This window comes from Artemia franciscana, chromosome 16 (genome assembly GCF_032884065.1).
Source record: "Artemia franciscana chromosome 16, ASM3288406v1, whole genome shotgun sequence".
NCBI lineage: Eukaryota > Metazoa > Arthropoda > Branchiopoda > Anostraca > Artemiidae > Artemia > Artemia franciscana.
Genome location: NC_088878.1, coordinates 30765424 through 30784879, shown reverse-complemented (window position 1 = coordinate 30784879; position 19456 = coordinate 30765424). Strand labels below are relative to the sequence as shown.

The following is a 19456-nucleotide window of genomic DNA, read 5'->3' as shown; positions in this document are numbered from 1 at the left end:
TATCTAATAGGGGATTTGTCAGTGGGCGAGGGAGGCTATATAAATTAAGAAAAACAGAAGTTTGCTAACCTTAAAATAAATAGAGACATGGTAAATTTAAATATTGACCCAATTTATGATAACTTTTTGAAAAAATAACCAATAGTCAATAAGGGAATTAAGATTTTACATAATCACTAGGGGACGAGATTACCTACCAGAACAACAAGAATTGCTTCAAGAATACCTAATAAGAGGATCATTTTGCAACAGAATAGTTACATTAATTTGAATTTTTACACTTTTAGCTTAGTTGCTTTGTGTTCCCGTCAAGATAACGCTAACAGCTTCTGTTCCCTACGTGGATCAGTTGCAACGATTGTATTTTACTTATGTTGGAGGTGGTTTTATTTGTTTTCATTTTTTTTTTCAGTTTTTTGTATCGTTGTTTCTTTTGCGCTTAGGACACCTAGTTTACAGACAGGTAAAGTATCCACGTTGTTTTAGTCTTGAATCTTTTCACTTTATTGATCGCAGTCTCGTTTGTTGTCTTTTCATTGCGTTTTATCTCTCTTTGTTGTCATTTTTATTCAATCTTAGTTTCTCTTACTGTATTGCATACATATATTGTATATATTACATATATACATATATTGAGCCTACAGATTCAAAGGTAGTAGTGCTGTACGGTGGAGCATTGGTTTCTTAAGGTGCGGACAGCCCTACAAGTAAACAGGAACATAGACATTTATTTAAACACTTCATATAAGCATACGATTAGGTTGAATCATAAACTATAAATTAGCCGAAAATCTAAAAAATGGAATTTTGATATCGATAAATACATCAAAAGAATCAGCTTATCATGTTGACTCCAATTATGTAAGATTCATTAGATTTAGTTTTCCCCATCAAAAGTTACGAGCCTTAGGCTATTTGCCTGATTTTTGAAATAGATAGAAACACCTTTTAAGAAATCAAGTAATTTCAACGAAAATCACACCATCAGATTCAGCGTATCAGAGACCTTACTGTAGAAGTTTAAAGCCCCTATATTCAAAAATGTGGAATTTGCCGCATTTTGTCAGAAGAAAGATCACAGATGCTTGTTTTTCCCAAGGGTGATCGTATCAAAAAAATGGTTCTAGAAGATTGGGAGAGGGTGTATTTGAATGGAAATAAAAAGTTTTAGTACCCTTCTTAAGTACCAAAAGTTTTGGAGGGTTTTTAGCCCCCTTTCCATGCCACTTTTTCCTCCAATGTTATCCGATCGAATTTTTTAGATAATCATTTTTTTAGCATTACTGAAAGATCCCATAAGTTTTTCCTTAAGGGTAAAATGGCCTCTCATAGTCCGTGAGGAGAGGCTTGAAAGTTATGATATTTTCCCATTGTTTACGTACAGTGTTTGTTTTTGGGAAGTATATAGACCTATTTTGGGGCGGAGGGAGGGAATTTTGTGCTTGGGATGGTTTTCATAGGGAGATTTTCTGTGGAGGAGGAAATTTCGGAGGGGTGAAATTTCCAAGTGAAATTTTACACAGGGGGTAATTGACAGAATTCCTAGAAGAGAGTCTTTTTAATTGTCTTATTTTCGCTTTCAAACTTAGTTTTGCATATGGAGATGTTCTGGGGGAATTCTCTGGGGAATGTTTTCCGTAATCTTGGATTTCCGGAAAAAGTTTCCACGGGAGAAGGTATTCCCGGAGTATAGGATAAAACGATTAGAAATCGAAGTTTTCTTCAAATTAAAGTATGCTGATGAGAATTTTTTAGGTTGAATCGTCCGAAAGAAGTTTTACGGGGCGGGGGGCTTTTTAGCAAGGATAGAGTTGTCTGGAGCTAATTTTACTGGGGGGAGTGTATTTTATTTTGGAGTAAATTCCTGCGGAGGAGTTTCCATGATGCTGGGGTGATTTTTCATGGAGGGTGAGCCAGAACTACCGGCATTATTTCAAAAACTATGAGAAATTAAATGAAAAACACTAGTTTTTTTTAGCTGAAAGCAAGGAACAACATTAAAACTGAAAACGAACAAAACTTTTTTCGTATATGAATGGGTTGCCTCCCTCCACGATATCTTGCACTTTATGCCAAAGCTTTTGGCACTTTTTAAAAGTCTCCCTATTCTAATTAAACGAACTTGTGCTTCAGTAGCCGTTCTTAAAAAATCGGAGCAAACGGTCAGACTTTAGAGTAAAGAGCATTTTTAGTTTCATTTTGAGTTTTAATGTTGCTCCTTACAGTAAGTCTTTTTTTTTATCTAATTGTCTGTAGAGAGCTACATTGCATCTTATAAACTATCTTTTCCAAATACTGAGAGGGCCAGTGTTGACAAATCGAAGCCTTTCTGTAGAGAGCTACATTGCATCTTATAAACTATCTTTTCCAAATACTGAGAGTGCCAGTGTTGACAAATCGAAGCCTTTCTGTAGAGAGCTACATTGCATCTTATAAACTATCTTTTCCAAATACTGAGAGTGCCAGTGTTGACAAATCGAAGCCTTTCTGTAGAGAGCTACATTGCATCTTATAAACTATCTTTTCCAAATACTGAGAGTGCCAGTGTTGACAAATCGAAGCCTTTATACAGCAAATAAATACAGGCTATATGAGGATAAATGGAGTTCTAAATTGTGTTGGAAAATACAGGGAGAATGTGTTTAATTACTTTTCAAGAACTTACCTGTCACACTTTTTCTCTATTTCTAGTGTTATATCTTATAGGGTCTTCCAATTTTTTCCTCTCATTTCATTCCCTCTCATTTTCAGTTTATAAGCTTTAAATTAGTTCTTTACTTTTCCTGAGAAAACTCAGTTTTGATTTTAATTGTAAAAAAGAAGTCGCGATGTAACTTATAAATGTCCTTTTTTGAATTCTATAAGAGGAAGTTAACATAACAAATCCCTTATACTAAAAATAACTACAAGCTACATGACGATAAAGGCCATAGTAAAAATATATATAGTAAGACATCAAAAGAACATATATTTGATTGTATTTAATGGACGTATCTGTAACTCTTTTTCAGTGTTTTGGGATTTACGAAATTTTCATAGTTTCGCTCTCAAACTTGAGTTACTATATATAATATATATATATATATATATATATATATATATATATATATATATATATATATATATATATATATCCTTTCGTTGATATGTTTTGAGTCCTAATTTTTGTATCCTGCTTTGATATTCATTTGTGATGCTTTCAGTTTTCTTTTTTTTTTTAGTATGCCTCTTTTTCAAGGGGGCCCGTAGCCCCAGCTTTTATGGATGCTCTTTGCAAAAGCTCTGTATATGCTATTAACATCTATGAACGCCTTATGACTATTAGAAAGATATTTACTTTATTTTTGCATAGCATTATCACTTTAACATTAAATTATTTGACTCTATTGCATATTTACAATTATTGTTGTAATTACGTATATAAATAAAATCTTGATAGCTATTACGGCTGTGGATATACGAAAAGCGTTCAGTGACCTTTTTCCAAATACTCAGGAATGGAAAAAAGCTGTTAAAAAAATATCTCCATATCTCACTTGAGCTTGAATTGTGCCTTTCTAGTCATCTTATGGTAGGCCCTATGTGACAATCTTCATGGCTTTGGAAGAGCCGTGCATTTAACGCTTTTGGTCAGCAGACATGGTCGAAATTTGGTTACAACACGTTTTCTTAGTGGATTACGAAATCGATATATTATCGAGAACAAAAGGGGATATGTACTGTCTGATCAAACCAATCGATTAGGTGTGTCTGATTTTAGTAGAATCAATATATAACTCATTTTTGACTAATATGTCACCTAACACCTTTCGTATTTCCACTACCGACTAGACATTATGTTAACAATTATTGTGTGTCAAAGCTTCATAAACAGTGTTAACAAAGCTACAAAATTTACTAACAAACAAAAAAATATTTTATTTCAATTGAGCAATACCACATAAGCAAAAGACGACATTGTGACACCCATCAGTGCCACCGAGGACTAGCTCAAGGACTATATTTGAACTTTTCCGTATTTGTTCAGAAATATTTAACTAAAAAACTGATAATTTTTTCACAAACTATATAAAAAGCAGCTACTAATGTTGTTGTTTCTAAGTTGTTTTTTTTTGTCATATCCTTTCATTTCATTGTGAAATTACCATATTATACCATATCGATTGGTAGCCAGTGACTATTGGATACGATTATTCCTTATGGAGTTTATTCTCTTATATTGCCAAATCTTAAATCTAATTTCTGCTGCAGCCCCGCTGTAGAAGAACAAGAAATGTTCTGCCTTACAAAGCTAAGACTTTGTAGTAAACACAGCTAAGGTAGCTAAAGTTGTAGTAAACACAGGTTGAAACGTCGTCTGGAATCCAATCGAGCCCAGGCACACAGAAAAGTCTGATTTCATTTGTAGTCTCCTTGTAGAGGAATAAAAAAAAATACTTGCCGTACTAAAGTGAAACAAAGACAGCGGTGGTAGTCCTTTCAACAGCGACTAAATTGCCGTACTAAAGTAAAACCAAGACGATGGTGGTAGCCCATTCAACAATGGCTAAATTGCCGTACTAAATACTTGCCGTACTAAAGTAAAACCAAGACAACGGTGGTAGTCCATTCAACAGCGGCTAAATTGCCGTACTAAAGTAAAACAAAGACAGCGTTGGTAGTCCATTCAACAGCGACTAAATTGCCGTACTAAAGTAAAACCAAGATGATGGTGGTAGCCCATTCAACAATGGCTAAATTGCCGTACTAAATACTTGCCGTACTAAAGTAAAACCAAGACAACGGTGGTAGTCCATTCAACAGCGACTAAATTGCCGTACTAAAGTAAGACCAAGACGATGGTGGCAGCCCATTCAACAATGGCTAAATTGCCGTACTAAATACTTGCCGTACTAAAGTAAAACCAAGACAACGGTGGTAGTCCATTCAACAGCGACTAAATTGTCGTACTAAAGTAAAACCAAGACGATGGTGGCAGCCCATTCAACAATGGCTAAATTGCCGTACTAAATACTTGCCGTACTAAAGTAAAACCAAGACAACGGTGGTAGTCCATTCAACAGCGACTAAATTGCCGTACTAAAGTAAAACCAAGACGATGGTGGCAGCCCATTCAACAATGGCTAAATTGCCGTACTAAATACTTGCCATACTAAAGTAAAGGCAAGACAACGGTGGTAGTCCATTCAACAGCGACTAAATTGCCATACTAATGTAAAACCAAGACAGCGTTGTTAGTCCATTCAACAGCGACTAAATTGCCGTACTAAAGTAAAACCAAGATGATGGTGGTAGCCCATTCAACAATGGCTAAATTGCCGTACTAAATACTTGCCGTACTAAAGTAAAACCAAGACAACGGTGGTAGTCCATTCAACAGCGGCTAAATTGCCGTACTAAAGTAAAACAAAGACAGCGTTGGTAGTCCATTCAACAGCGACTAAATTGCCGTACTAAAGTAAAACCAAGATGATGGTGGTAGCCCATTCAACAATGGCTAAATTGCCGTACTAAATACTTGCCGTACTAAAGTAAAACCAAGACAACGGTGGTAGTCCATTCAACAGCGACTAAATTGCCGTACTAAAGTAAAACCAAGACGATGGTGGCAGCCCATTCAACAATGGCTAAATTGCCGTACTAAATACTTGCCGTACTAAAGTAAAACCAAGACAACGGTGGTAGTCCATTCAACAGCGGCTAAATTGCCGTACTAAAGTAAAACAAAGACAGCGTTGGTAGTCCATTCAACAGCGACTAAATTGCCGTACTAAAGTAAAACCAAGACGATGGTGGCAGCCCATTCAACAATGGCTAAATTGCCGTACTAAATACTTGCCATACTAAAGTAAAACCAAGACAACGGTGGTAGTCCATTCAACAGCAACTAAATTGCCGTACTAATGTAAAACCAAGACGATGGTGGCAGGCCATTCAAAAATGGCTAAATTGCCGTACTAAATGCTTTCCTTACTAAAGTAAAACCAATACAAAGTTGGTAGCCCATTCGACAGCGGCTAAACTGTTGTCTGGGATTCATGCTAGCCAAGCCATTCAAAACCAAGCTATGTCTCAATCACTAATTTCCCACCTCGGTCCAAAACCTTTGATTTTGACACACATTTTGTGTGTTTTTCCTTCGAAAGGAAAACAGTATTTATATATTCCAAAAAAATGATGTAAACAGTTTTATTAAAAAATTCAACAGCTGCGTTAAGAACTAACCTAAAAAAGGAAATTACTAAAAGAAGACAAAAATTAATGCTCACTTTATTTACCTCAAATTTGGTTTTAACCCAACTGATAAGGCTATAATGAAAGACGGGTTAAGATAGCTAGGCCATGAGTAACGGATGAATGATGACATAGTGCCATAGACTATGCCGTTTTGCCATCTATCTTGGTCTAATTAAAAGGGTTAGTGCCCAAGTGGGATGTGAGGAGGCCATAAAGAAAAATTTAAGGAAATTGGAGCTACGTGGGAGGGAAAAGAGCCAAGATTTGGATTGAATGGGTTAGTGGAAGGGCTTGCAAAGCAGTGGTGTCAATTAATAAAAAAAAATAAGAAGGGAGTGCGAAACGTATTTTTTAACACCTAGAAGGAGGGGGCAAAGTTGAAGTTTTTTTCAATTTGTCAACGACAATAGCAAAAAAGATTTTTCTATGAAAATACCCCCAAAAAGATTTTTCATTGAAAATACCCCAAAAAGTTATTTTCCAAGATCTAGGGTGGGTCAAGAAAATAAATAGGATAGAAGCTGTCCCCTCGCTGCCCTCCCCCAAATTGATACCACTGGTGTACTGTTGTGTTACCCTCAGCGGCCTGGTACTGAAACAAGTTGTTAAGAGTAGTAGTAGCAGAAGCACTAAAAAAATTATATTAAAAAAATGATCTTGAACCAAACGGATTAAAAGGAGAGAAGAACAAAAGAAAAATGAAATAGCTATAAACTTTTTACTATTTTCAATTTGCTTTTTAATTAATTCTTTACTTGACTCCTAATTTCTTTTGCAGAAATTGTAATTTTCCTTTAAACTTGTCCTAGCATTGGTTACAATAGATATATCATAGACAAGTTTTTATTAAATTAAATAAGAAAAGCAAGTTTTTTTAACTGCAAGTAAGGAGCGACATTAAAACTTAAAACGAACAGAAATTATTCCATATATTTAAAGGGTTGTCCCCTCCTCAACATCCTGCTCTTTACGCTTTTGGTCCGGTGACTTTGGGGAAAAAAGTGTGCGTTGGAGGGGAGCTAGGTGCCCTCCAATTTTTTGGTCACTTAAAAAGGGCACTGGAACTTTTAATTTTCGTCAGAATGAGCCCTCTTGCGACATTCTAGGACGACTGGGTCGATACGAGCACCCCTGGGGAAAAAAACAAAAAAACGAATAAACACGCATCTGTGATCTGACTTCTGGCAAAAAATACAAAATTCCACATTTTTGTAGATAGGAGCTTGAAACTTCTAAAGTAGAGTTTTCTGATACGCTGAATTTGATGGTTTTATTTTCGTTAAGATTAAATGACTTTTAGGGGATGTTTCCCCTATTTTCTTAAATAAGGCAAATTTTCTCAGGCTCGTAGCTTTTGATTGGTAAGACTAAACTTGATGAAACTTATATATTTAAAATTAACACTAAAATACAATTCTTTTGATGTAAATATTGGTATCAAACTTCCGTTTTTAAGAGTTTCAGTTACTATTGAGCCGGGTCACTCCTTACTACAGTTCGTTACCACGAACTGATTCCTTTCACGCGAATTTATAAACGTAAGAAAATGCCTGGTGCAGTAAATATTTGTTGGTATTTTTAAGAAAAAAGAAGTCAAGAAAAATAGTGTTCAAAAAAGGTTCAAATACATTAGAAGTTTGGAAAATTAATTCCCAGAAAATTAAACGTCAATTTGGTTAACAATAAGCAATTAACAATAAGTTAAATAAAATAAAAAAACTCAACTAAATAATTAAAAAGTTAATAATTATTAGTATTAAAAAAACTTGTGAAAAATAATATAATGAAAAGCTAAGAGCCAATAGTGCTTAAAAATTCACAAGATGAATTAAATCAAAATAATAAACTAAGTAATTAAAAAATTTATTAAACATTAATCATTGAAGGAATTGTGAAAAAATGATATGTGAAAAGTCAAGAACCAGTAACGCTTAAAGTTGTCAAGAGCAAAATTAGAAACTAAGAAATTAGTAATAAGCACGTTTAAATCACAATAACCAAGTAAACAATTAAAAGTTTAGTAGTTAGTAGTAATTAAAAGAAAATTGTGAAAAATACGACTTGAAAAGTCAAGAATCAATAGTGTCAAAAAATATTTAAGAACAAAATTTTAAATTAATTAATAGTAAGTTAAGTAAAATCGAAAAAAAAAATCGGCGATTAAAAAAAAAAAATTAGTGATATAAGAAAATATATATTTTTTTTTAAAAATAAGTCATAAGAATATAAAATACCGATTAGTATGAGGAAAATAAGACGTGAAAAGTCAGGAGCCAATAGTGTTTTAAAAAGTTAACAGTGATATTATAAATTGAGTAATGAATAACAAATTGGGTTTCACAAAATATTAAACTAACCAGTTAAAAAATTAAATTCTTTACAAAATTCTGAAAAATAAGATTTTCTTTTTAGTTCTTTGTTTGCTCGTGGCTTCTTTAAGGAGACTCTTTGTCCCTTTTATAACTTTTTCTCGGCTTTGTTACTGCAGATGAATTCTAGACAAGTTCTTATCGAATAATCTCCCTTGCTTGAATTTAGAAAAGCAACAATTACCTGGAACAAGTGCTGGAGAAGAAGCGATATAATGTACACAAGCTGCACCAGTTCCATGTCCCATGAGAGTGATTTTTTCATTATCTCCCCCAAAAGCAGCTATATTTTCTTTCACCCAGTGTAATGCAGCAATTTGGTCCATGAGGCCAAAATTTGAAAGTCTTCCCTTGTTTCTCATACCTCGTCCAACGTTGAAAAAACCTTAAAGATGATACAACTAAGAAAGAAAACAACTTCTGGAAAAAAAATTAGAAACTGAAGCCGTCTTAGATAATATTTGGAAAGATCTTGGACCTTATAAGAAATTTGAATTTTTCTGTGGAGATATTTAACAAACTATTCCTGAATTATAGCAAAAGGACTTAGTTTATTGAGCTGTTAAACTTTAAAAGAGGAAAATTAAGGCCAAGTATTTAAGGCTATAATTTGAAAGTCTTCCTTTAGCTATTCAGACATCTTTTGAGCTTGAGAAAACTTAAATGATAATATTAAGAATTTACAAAAGGAAGATTTCCCTGATGTTGAATTTTTACAAGAATTGTAAATTAATTTAAAAATTACTGAGTTGTCAAGAGCTGAATGGAAAAGGAATTTTTTGAAAGGTAAAAGAACGAATTTGTGAGTTTAATCATTACAATTTTTTTTTGTAGATTAAATGTAGGAGAATTTTGTATCAAAGAAAATAAGAAATTTCTCCTAGAAAAGGAGAAAAGGAGAAATTTTAACAGTCTTATTAAACTTCGAATTTTTCTGTAAAGATGTGTCAGGCTTATGTTGATTATGCAAGAATTGGTATGTTATTTATCCAACGTTTTGCGATTTAATGCTTCAATGCAAAAGACAACAATTTTGCTATCATTTAAGATCTGAGATTAAGGGTTATTTTATTGCCAGATTACATTTTTAAAGTTTTCGTTTTTTTTCGATTGTAAAATACAGTGAAAATTGAATTACAATTATTCACAAAGGAAAATTTAGGTCAATCTTTAATAAAAAAAAAATTGTTTAAGTAGCGTAATCACTCTGGCTCAGTTAACGGGTACAACTAAAAATAACGAAATCAACAATATACGTAAGTATTGCATCTTCTCAGCACAGCTTAGATACAAATACAGTTATGACAACTCTTATCTTGCCAATGAGAAGCTTTTGTTACAGAGCTCTGAACTTGGCGCCTCCTCCAAGCCCACGCTCCGACGCGTAGATCTTACTACAACCCCATAGGCGGGAACACCAAAGCCCTGAACTATTGGTATCTAAGCTGTGAATTGCTCCGACTTTTAGATTGCCAGCTTTCCTGTCTCCAGCCACTAGCATCGCTACCGCGCACTGTGTCCCAAAAATAAATTGAGTTTTCATAACTGTATTGGTATCTAAGCTGTGCTTCTCAGTTGAAGCTATAACTATTGGGTTGCTTCAAAATTCCACTGTTTCCACGTCATCTAACATAACGTCGACGGTATAGCATTGTGTCCCCCGTAGGTCAATTTTACGATCTCATCATATGAAACTGATCATATTGGAAAGTCAAAGGAGAGATCATTTTTCTGTAAATTCTCAGACACTTACAATATGACAGTGCTGTCGAGAGCAGAGTCAACATTTGTGCGCTGAGCTGTTCCGCGTGACACCAGCTCAAAAATACAGTCAATCAATCAATTTTGTGGGCTAAATAAGTACAAAACAAGGAGAATTTTCACGCTAGAAGCTCGTGTGAGGCAAAAAAAAAATAAAAAAATGGAATCGAGAAGTAGGGAGAGGGACGCCTTTAAGGGGACTTTGTTATCTAAGTACTTTTGAATGAAAAACCGGAGGTAATTAATCAACTTAAATTATAGTAAGCACATGGGGATTTTCTCCCAGTTTCAGAAGTTATGATGCCATAGGGTAGAACATCCAACCATAAAAATACTGACATCTTGCTTAAAATAATCAGTTATTATTCACAAATATCTTGAAACTTTGTTTAATTGACTTGATTCAGTTGTGAATTCATTATTATTCGCACAGCGGCGTGCAAATGCATACCAATTTTAAGGCGGTAAGCTATTATGTATTAGGGGAGGGAGGGGACTGAATCTGAGAAAAAAAATGTAAGCCCAAATTTTTTAAAGTTCATTAGGAGGTACTTCAGATATATACGGAGGGAGGGGAGAAGGGATATTTTCACCTAATTACTTGCCGTACTGAGGAGACCTTTTTGACTAATCCAACAATATGACTGCTAAGAGGAGATATCTCCCATCGAATTATATAAAAATATTTCAAGCTCAACAGGAAAAAATGGGTTTGCATGCTTACCTGCAGAGAAGGAGGAGAGGGGCTTCTCCTAAAAAACACTGTTCTTGCGCCAAATTTCCCTTGTGAAAGGTGATCATATTGATCATTTTTGACGCTCCCCCTTCTCAAATATTTTAAGGGTTACAATTTACCAGAGATGATTATTATTACTTGAGCAGTGCAATAAAAAAAATAGAATAAAAAAAAAAACAGCCAGGGTTCATGGAGGGATGGATGCTCATAGATGGGATGAACAGTTTTATTTTACTTTGCAAAGTAAATACACCTAAACGAGACCGGTGAATCAAAGAATTGTTAAACGAGGGTTAAACTTAAATGTAAAGGATTTTGCGTTAAAGTGGGAAGTCGCCCCCTTAAATATATGATATTCCCAAATATTATATCAAAATCAAGAGTTACTAAGAAAAAAAAGAGATGAAAGTGAAAAGTGATGTCAAACTTAAAACGAAGAGATAGTTATCCAGTCTTATTTCCTCTCCTACTTCCATATCAAATTAAGATAGGTTTTTACCCCCTTTAATCCCCATCTTTTTAAGCTAAAATTGCACTTTTCATCCCAGTACTTCAAAAAAGAATGCTCTAAAATTAGACCAATGTGATTGAGGGTTGATTGTTTCTTAAGAAATCTTGAATAGAAAACCCTTTTTATTTGCATTTAATTTAATAAGCAGAATAAACTAAATGAGCTATTTCTCTCAGTGTAAAGTTCTGATAAATTTAAAATTTGACTTAAAGATTATGTTTGAGGGAGTGCTAACCCTGCTTACATTTCAGGTAGCCCGGATATACTCTTAAAAACAAGTAAAGTTTAAATGAAAAGCAAGTTTTTCCAAAGAAAAATAAAGAGCAACGTTAAAAATTAAACAAACAGAAACTACCCTTATATAGGGAGGGGGTTCCCCTCCTCTATTACACTTTACGCATCATAAGCTCCTGAGGACGGGGGAGGGAGTAGTAACCCTGCTTCACGTTTGAAAGAGCCTTGGATGAAAAAGCTTGTAATAACAAGCCAAAAGTAAAGAATAAAGTTGTCAATAGAAACCGAAACTCTAAAAACTAAAGCTTTGACTACAACATAAGTTGTTTAATTTATTTTTATTTTTTATTTGTTCATTAATTTTACAGTCGTTCATTAAAATTTATTTCCACCTGATAATTCACGTAGCTTTCAAAAAAGGAATAAAATCCAACGATTCATAGTAACGAACTGTAAGTAAAGAGCGACTCGGCTCAATAGTAACTAGTACTCTACAAAAAAGTTTTTATTTTCCAGAAGAAAGATTACGAATACGTGTTCATTTAATTTTTTCCCGGCGTGATCGTATCGAAGTAAGGATTCTAGATGATACAACCACAGAAGAGACAATAATGAGGACTTCTTTCCCAAGACAGTGAACCAACAACACCTATTTGAATATATCGGCCCTATATCTAAAGGCCGTCTTCAGCAAAGAAAATAATAAACAATAAAACACTTACAATAAAAGCTCTCGGCTAAAAATCCATTTTTTTTAAATAGCCTTGGCATCAATACTTCTTAACGAAAAGTTCAGCCAAGACTGTGTGACAAAAGCTAACATTTTACAAGCTAAAAAGGTTCATTCATTGAACTAAGTGTATTTATTAAAAATTGGAATAATTTCTTATTGCGATATTTGCCTTCTCTGCAGCTAATCTTGTAGTTCTTTTGGGATTGGGCTTGATTTTATTCGTTCCTATTTTTGTTTTATTTTGAATTATATGATTTTCTATAATTAATTTTGTGTACATAGGGTTGAGTGTGTATTCACAAAAGTCTCTAAATAGGAAACTTATTTAAGTTTCGTTTGATTTCGATTGCCTCGCGGACAGTTTGTGTGATTCCTAGGTCATTGCTAATTAGAATTGTTTCGTCAAATAGAACATAAGGGTTTGGATTTTCAAAAATATTATTGATTAAAGCTGAATCGAAAGATATGGAGTTATTTCTAGATTTTAGTGTTTTTTCTTTACTGTCTTTGTGTTGCTGTAATCTTGTTCCTAAATTTTGGTGGGTTCCACCAATGTAATAATTTCCACAACTACATGGTATTTGATACACCCCTCTTAGACGAGTAACTGGGGTTTTATCCTTACCAGAATTGAGAAGATTCATTATACTTAAATTACTTGTGAATACAACACGTAAATTGTTTTTTAAACAAACTTTTTTCAGTTTTGAAGTAATTTTCGGAATATAAGGTAGGTAAATCGTGCTTGTGGGTTTATTCGAATCGTTTTCTGGTGTGGGATTCAAGGCTTTAGAAGAATGCATCTTTAATCTTCGAGCAATAACAGTATTTATGAGAGAAATTGGGTACCCGTTTCCAAAAAGTATGTCTGTAATAAAATTTAATACTTCTTTAATATACGGCTCTGAACAGATATTAAGTACTCTATCCACCAGAGATATTACCACACCTCTTTTAACCTGTGGAGGATAGTTAGATTTGAAGTGAAGGTATCTATTATTATGTGTAGGTTTTCTGTAAACCGTAAAATCAAGTTTATTCACACTGCGTATTATCAATACATCTAAAAAAGGTATTTTCCCATCTGTTTCGGTCTCTAGAGTAAATTGCAGGTTTCTATCGTAAGTATTTAAATGTTCTAGAAAACCTTAAGTTCACTTTCGCCATAATTCCAAACTGAAATTCCATCGTCCATGAAACTTCCCCAAAACACATGATTAAGAAAATACGAATCTAGGGCCCAATTTTCAAGATTCTCGACAAAAATATTTGCGAGTAGGCCTGATAGAGGAGCTCCCATAGGAAGGCCCCTTACCTGTTTGTAATATGAATCTCGAAACTGGAAGTGCATGGAATATTTGTTACATTATTTAATCAAATGCATGACAACATCAATGTCTAGACCTATCGCTGACTCTTCGATTAAATGATGATTGTTTTCCATTTTTTTTTTTGTAATAATTGTTCAGATTTTGAAACATCAATACTAGTATACATGGAAACTATGTCAAAGCTGCTTAATATGGAATTTTCAGAAATGTCTATTTGTTTCAATTTTTTTATAAAATCAACTGAATTTTTTATATAAGATTTTTGGGAGTGAAACAATAATTTAAATGCAGTGCATAACAATTTTCAAATGTTTGAGGCAGGTCATTTTGTACTAGCTACAATAAGTCTTACGGGAATGCCTTGTTTGTGTAATGTTGGCAATCCATAAAACTTTGAGCAAAAAGATGCATTCTTCTAAAGTCTTAAATCCCACACCAGAAAACGATTCGAAAAAACCCACAAGCACTATTTACACCTTATATTCCGAAAATTACTTCAAAACTGAAAAAAGTTTGTTTAAAAAACAATTTATGTGTTGTATTCACAACTAATTTAAATATAATGAATCTTCTCAATTCTGGTAAGGATAAAACCCCAGTTACTCGTCTAAGATGGGTGTATCAAACACCACGTAGTTGTGGAAATTATTACATTGGTTGAACCCACCAAACTTTAGGAACAAGATTACAGCAACACAAAGACAGTATTGAAAAAACACTAAAATCTAGAAATAACTCCGCAATGACCTAGGAATCAAACAAACTTTCCGCGAGGCAATCGAAATCAAACAAAACTTAAATAATAGTACATCCTTAAATGGAGACTTGGGTGAATACACACTCAACCCTATGTACACAAAATTAATCATAAGTTTGAAAAAGTTTGTACACAAAATTAATCATAGAAAATAATATAAATCAAGATAAAAGAAAAATAGGAACTAATAAAAACAAGCCCAATCCCAAAAGAACTACAAGATTAGCTGCAGAGAAGGCAAATGAGCGACCCGGCTCAATAGTAACCCAAAACTCCAAACAATTTGAATTTTGATATCAATAGCTACATCAAAAGAATCGTATTTTAATGCTGGTTTTAAATATATAAGTCTTATCAAGTTTAGTCTTACCAATCAAAAGTTACGAGCCTGAGAAAATTTGCATTATTTAAGAAAATAGGGAGAAACACCCCCTAAAAATCGTAGAATCTTAACGAACATGACACCATCAAATTCAGCGTATCAGAGAACCCTACTGTAGAAGTTTCAAGCTCCTATCTACAAAAATGTGGAATTTTGTACTTTTTGCCAGAAGACAAATCACGGGGTGCGTGTTCATTTGTTTGTTTTTTTTTTGTTTTTTTTTCCAGGGGTCATCGTATCGACCAAGTGGTCCTAGAATGTCGCAAGAGGGATCATTCTAACGGAAATAAAAAGTTCTAGTGCCCTTTTTAAGTGACCAAAAAAATTGGAGGGCATCTAGGCCCCCTCCCAAGCTCATTTTTTTCCCAAAGTCAACGGATCAAAATTTTGAGATAGCCATTTTGTTCAGCATAGTCGAAAACTATAATAACTATGTCTTTGGAGATGACTTACTCCCCCACAATCCCTGGGGAGGGGCTGCAGGTTACAAACTTTGACCAGTGTTTACATATAGTAATGGTTATTGGGAAGTGTACAGACGTTTTCAGGGGGGATTTTTTTTTGTTTGGGGATGGGGCTGAGGGGAGGGGGCTGTGTTGGAGGATCTTTCCTTGGAGGAATCTGTCATGGGGGAAGAAAAATTCAATATAAAGGGCGCAGGATTTTCTAGCATTACTATAAGAAAATAATGAAAAATAAACATGAAAATGTTTTTTCAAATGAAAAAAAGGAGTAGCATTGAAACTTAAAACGAACAGAGATTATTACGCATATGAGGGGTTCTAAAAACACTTTAGCAAAAAGAGCGAGGTATTTAGGAGGAGATAAATACCTCGCTCTTTATGCTAAAGTATTTTTAGTAATTTCAACTATTTATTCTACGGCCTTTCTGATTAAGGGGTCATTCTTAAAGAATTGGGACAAAACTTACGATTTAGTGTAAAGAGCGAGGTATTAAAGAGGGTACAAACCCCCTCGTATACATAATAAAAATATAAGATCATGAAAGTTTGTTACGTAAGTTAATTCTTAAGTTACGTATATTTTTTACTAATAAAAACGTTCGTTAAAAATTAAAAGTTCTAGTTGCCTTTTTAAGTAACCGAAAAATTGGAGGGCAACTAGACCTCCTTCTCCACCCCTTATTTCTCAAAATCGTCTGATCAAAACTAAGAGAAAGCCATTTAGCCAAAAAAAAAGAATTAATATACAAATTTCATTTTAATAATTTATGTGCGGAGAGCCAAAACCAAACATGCATTAATTCAAAAACGTTCAGAAATTAAAAAAAAACTAATTTTTTTAGCTGAAAGTAAGGAGCGACATTAAAACTTAAACGAACAGAAATTACTCCGTATATGAAATGGGTTGTCCTCTCCGCAATACCTCGCTCTTTACGCTAAAGTTTGACTCTTTGCCACAATTCTACTTTTTAAAACAATTAAAAGCTTTAGCGTAAAGAGCGAGGGATTGCGGAGGGGACAACCAATTTCATATACGGAGTAATTTCTGTTCGTGAGGAGAGATGGGTGAAAATTCTAAAAGGCCCTAAACTGAAATAAAAGGCCCTAAGAATGATGGTTGTGGATGCATGTTAATATTTCTTTTCCTTTTTTTGTTGTTTTGGGTGGGGTATATAATGTAACATTTATTAATACTGAAAGCTGTTAAGGGGCATAATTAACCATAGGCAGCGCAATAGCGCTGCCTAAGTGAAGAACCATGTTGGTACAATATACTATTTACTTGTTTTTATAGACCAGGGCACTTTGTATAGATGGAATTGTCGTAGAAACTTCAACATGGACTTATTCGACTGCTAATTACAATTTATAGTGCCCTTTTTAATATTCTAAACGGATTGCAGAGTAACCAGCCCCCCCCCCCCCAACACCAATCGTTTCACAAATACATCCAATTCAAGTTTTGAAATAGACTTTTTGTTCACCTTTTTTGTCCAATATTTATGTATTTGAAGATTAATATCCCAACCCTCATGGCAAGGGTTTTAAATAATGCCCATTGGGCATAAAAGGTTCTTCTAGAAAGGGTGGTCCTATAAACTTTGGAGAAGGCCCATTGGGCTGGTAATCAGAAGTTCTAGTGTCCTTTTTAAGATTAAAAGTGATCAGAGGGCAGCTACCCCCTCCCCCCACAGGATGGGTTATTTCGAAATGCATTCAATAGAAATTTCATGATGATCATTTTATCAAAAATAGTCCAAAGATCATATAAAAAGGTTTTTACTGTGAATTCAAACCACCAGAGCCTGGAGACAAGGGTTGTAAGTTATAAAGCGGGGTTGATTAATGTTTTTATAGAAGAATGGCTACATAAACTTTAGAGGTGGCTCATTTGGTTGAAAATTTGCAGTTCTAGTTCCCTTTTAAGAATCAAAGTAATGGAGGGCAATTAGCCCCAAATTTTTTTATCAAACGCGTCCGATTGAAATTGTGAGAGAGCTATTTTGCTTAAAATAGTCCAAGGAACATATAACAATGCAACCAGTGTTGCATTGCAACCCCTGAGCCCAGGGAAAGGAATGTAAGTTATTCCCTGGGGGTATATAATGTTTCTATGAAATGAGTAGTCGTATAAACTTCAGACAGGGCTTATTTGATTTAAAATTGGAAGTTATAGTGCCCTTTTTAACAGTCTAAGATTATCTGAGAGCAACCATCACCCCTCCCCCCAACGTCAATCATTTTCCAAATAAAACATCCAAACACAATTTTCAGACATCAATTTTTCAACATTGTTGAAAGGTCTAGCCCCCCCCCCTCCTGACGCCTCAAGGTAAGGGCTGTAAGTTAGAAATTTGTTCATTGTTTAAATATAGTATATGTTATTGAGAAAAGTTATGCACATTTGATTTCTATTTGCCCAAAATACGGAGGGCCTTAAAGTGAGTGTTTCAAGGAATTTTGAGGGGAGTGTTGAACTAAATCAAAACCTGTAATTTGCATACTACTGCTACTACTACTTCTAATAACTCACTGCAGCACCAAGCCGCCTGAGGCCAACACAGCTACGCAAGCTCCTCCTCCAACCTAATCTATTTAAAGCCTCCCTCTTTACATTTTAATTGATAAGGGAGATGATCAATTGGCTAAAAAGGTAAAATTTGCACGCTACTACTACTACAACGACCACTGCTTCAATCCCTATCACAACTACTACTAGTACTGCCACTACTATCACTAAGACTACTACTGCTGTAGTGAGTACTGCTATTACTAAGAACATTGAAATAATCACCTGAAGAAACCTTGAGGGGAAAGCTGAACTAATTTCAAATATGCTATGTGCATATAGACTGCTGATTCTCTGGGTCTTGAAAATAATCCTTACTTGTTTGGCTTCCTCCACCCTTTTTGGGCTTAATCCTTTCTTGTTATTCCAAAGCGTAATTTTGGCTTTCTGTTGTATAGCCCGAAAGCTTTCTCTCCTATCGCTCAAGCACCTATGCTCTGCTGCCTTAAATATCCAGAGATTTTAGTTTCTCCCAATACCTAACCATGATGATTATTTTGTTAACTCTTACGCTAATCGGCCTAAAATCACCACTTAAAACTATGTATAACTTAAACTAATATAACAATTGGTAATAGAATGCCAGACAAAGACTCAATACAACGGACATTCCGAATTCTGGGGCCTTTTAAGCAATAAGAGATCATGCCGCAGTAAGTTGGCTTTTGCAATGTTAGAAGACAATATTTTCACCACGAGAAAAGAAATCGTCTTTAAACTATTAAATTTTAGAAAACATCCTTATTTCCTTTATTCTTTTCAGAGTTATCTCTACCCAGATTAACATTTTGTACTGATTAACAATTTTATCAAATATTTTCGATCGTTTCCTGAATCGAGCAGCGTTCATCTCTTTTTTGGACTCGGACTTTGGAATCGAATTGTGCTTGATTAAATGTCTGTATGAGGCTTTTCTCCATTTTATATGGTGAAAACTTTCAAGTTTAAATTTTAGATTTTATTTCAATTTTGAAATTTTAATTTCAATTTGTTTCAATTTATTTTCATTCCATTTCAAATAATGTTTTGTTTTGAGGGACAATGTAACGTTTGGAACCACTATTGGTTCAGTACGATCATCCATATTAATCACACTCATGGCTATTTTTCATGTGGTATAAAAACATATGCTTCTTTTTCAATCAAAGGAAGGACTGAAAGAAGTAGTAATTGTCCAATAAACACTAGGAGCTGCCATCTGTGAAGACCCCAATTTTTATTTTACAGTTTGACTAGTGCTTTACTCAGATCATATTAGAGGCAAAAAATAGGCTAGTTAGGAAGTGACAGAGCGCAGCGAATATAACCAAGCGTTACACTTTTCGATTGTTTTGATATAAATAAACGTTTAAACAGTAAATTTTATCAAACA

The 19456-nt window shown here is 34.3% G+C and overlaps 1 protein-coding gene across 1 annotated transcript in view; it reads right to left on the bottom strand.

Moving 5' to 3' along the window:
* LOC136036827 (neuroligin-4, Y-linked-like) overlaps nucleotides 1–19456 on the bottom strand; it is a 277273-nt gene that overhangs the window by 134341 nt on the left and 123476 nt on the right. Inside the window, exons 5-6 of the mRNA XM_065719159.1 lie at nucleotides 11850–11881; nucleotides 8791–8991 (exon numbers count right to left, since the gene is read on the bottom strand). Of these exons, the coding sequence (XP_065575231.1) occupies nucleotides 8791–8991; nucleotides 11850–11881 (233 nt within the window). The remainder of the gene's footprint in view (nucleotides 1–8790; nucleotides 8992–11849; nucleotides 11882–19456) is intronic.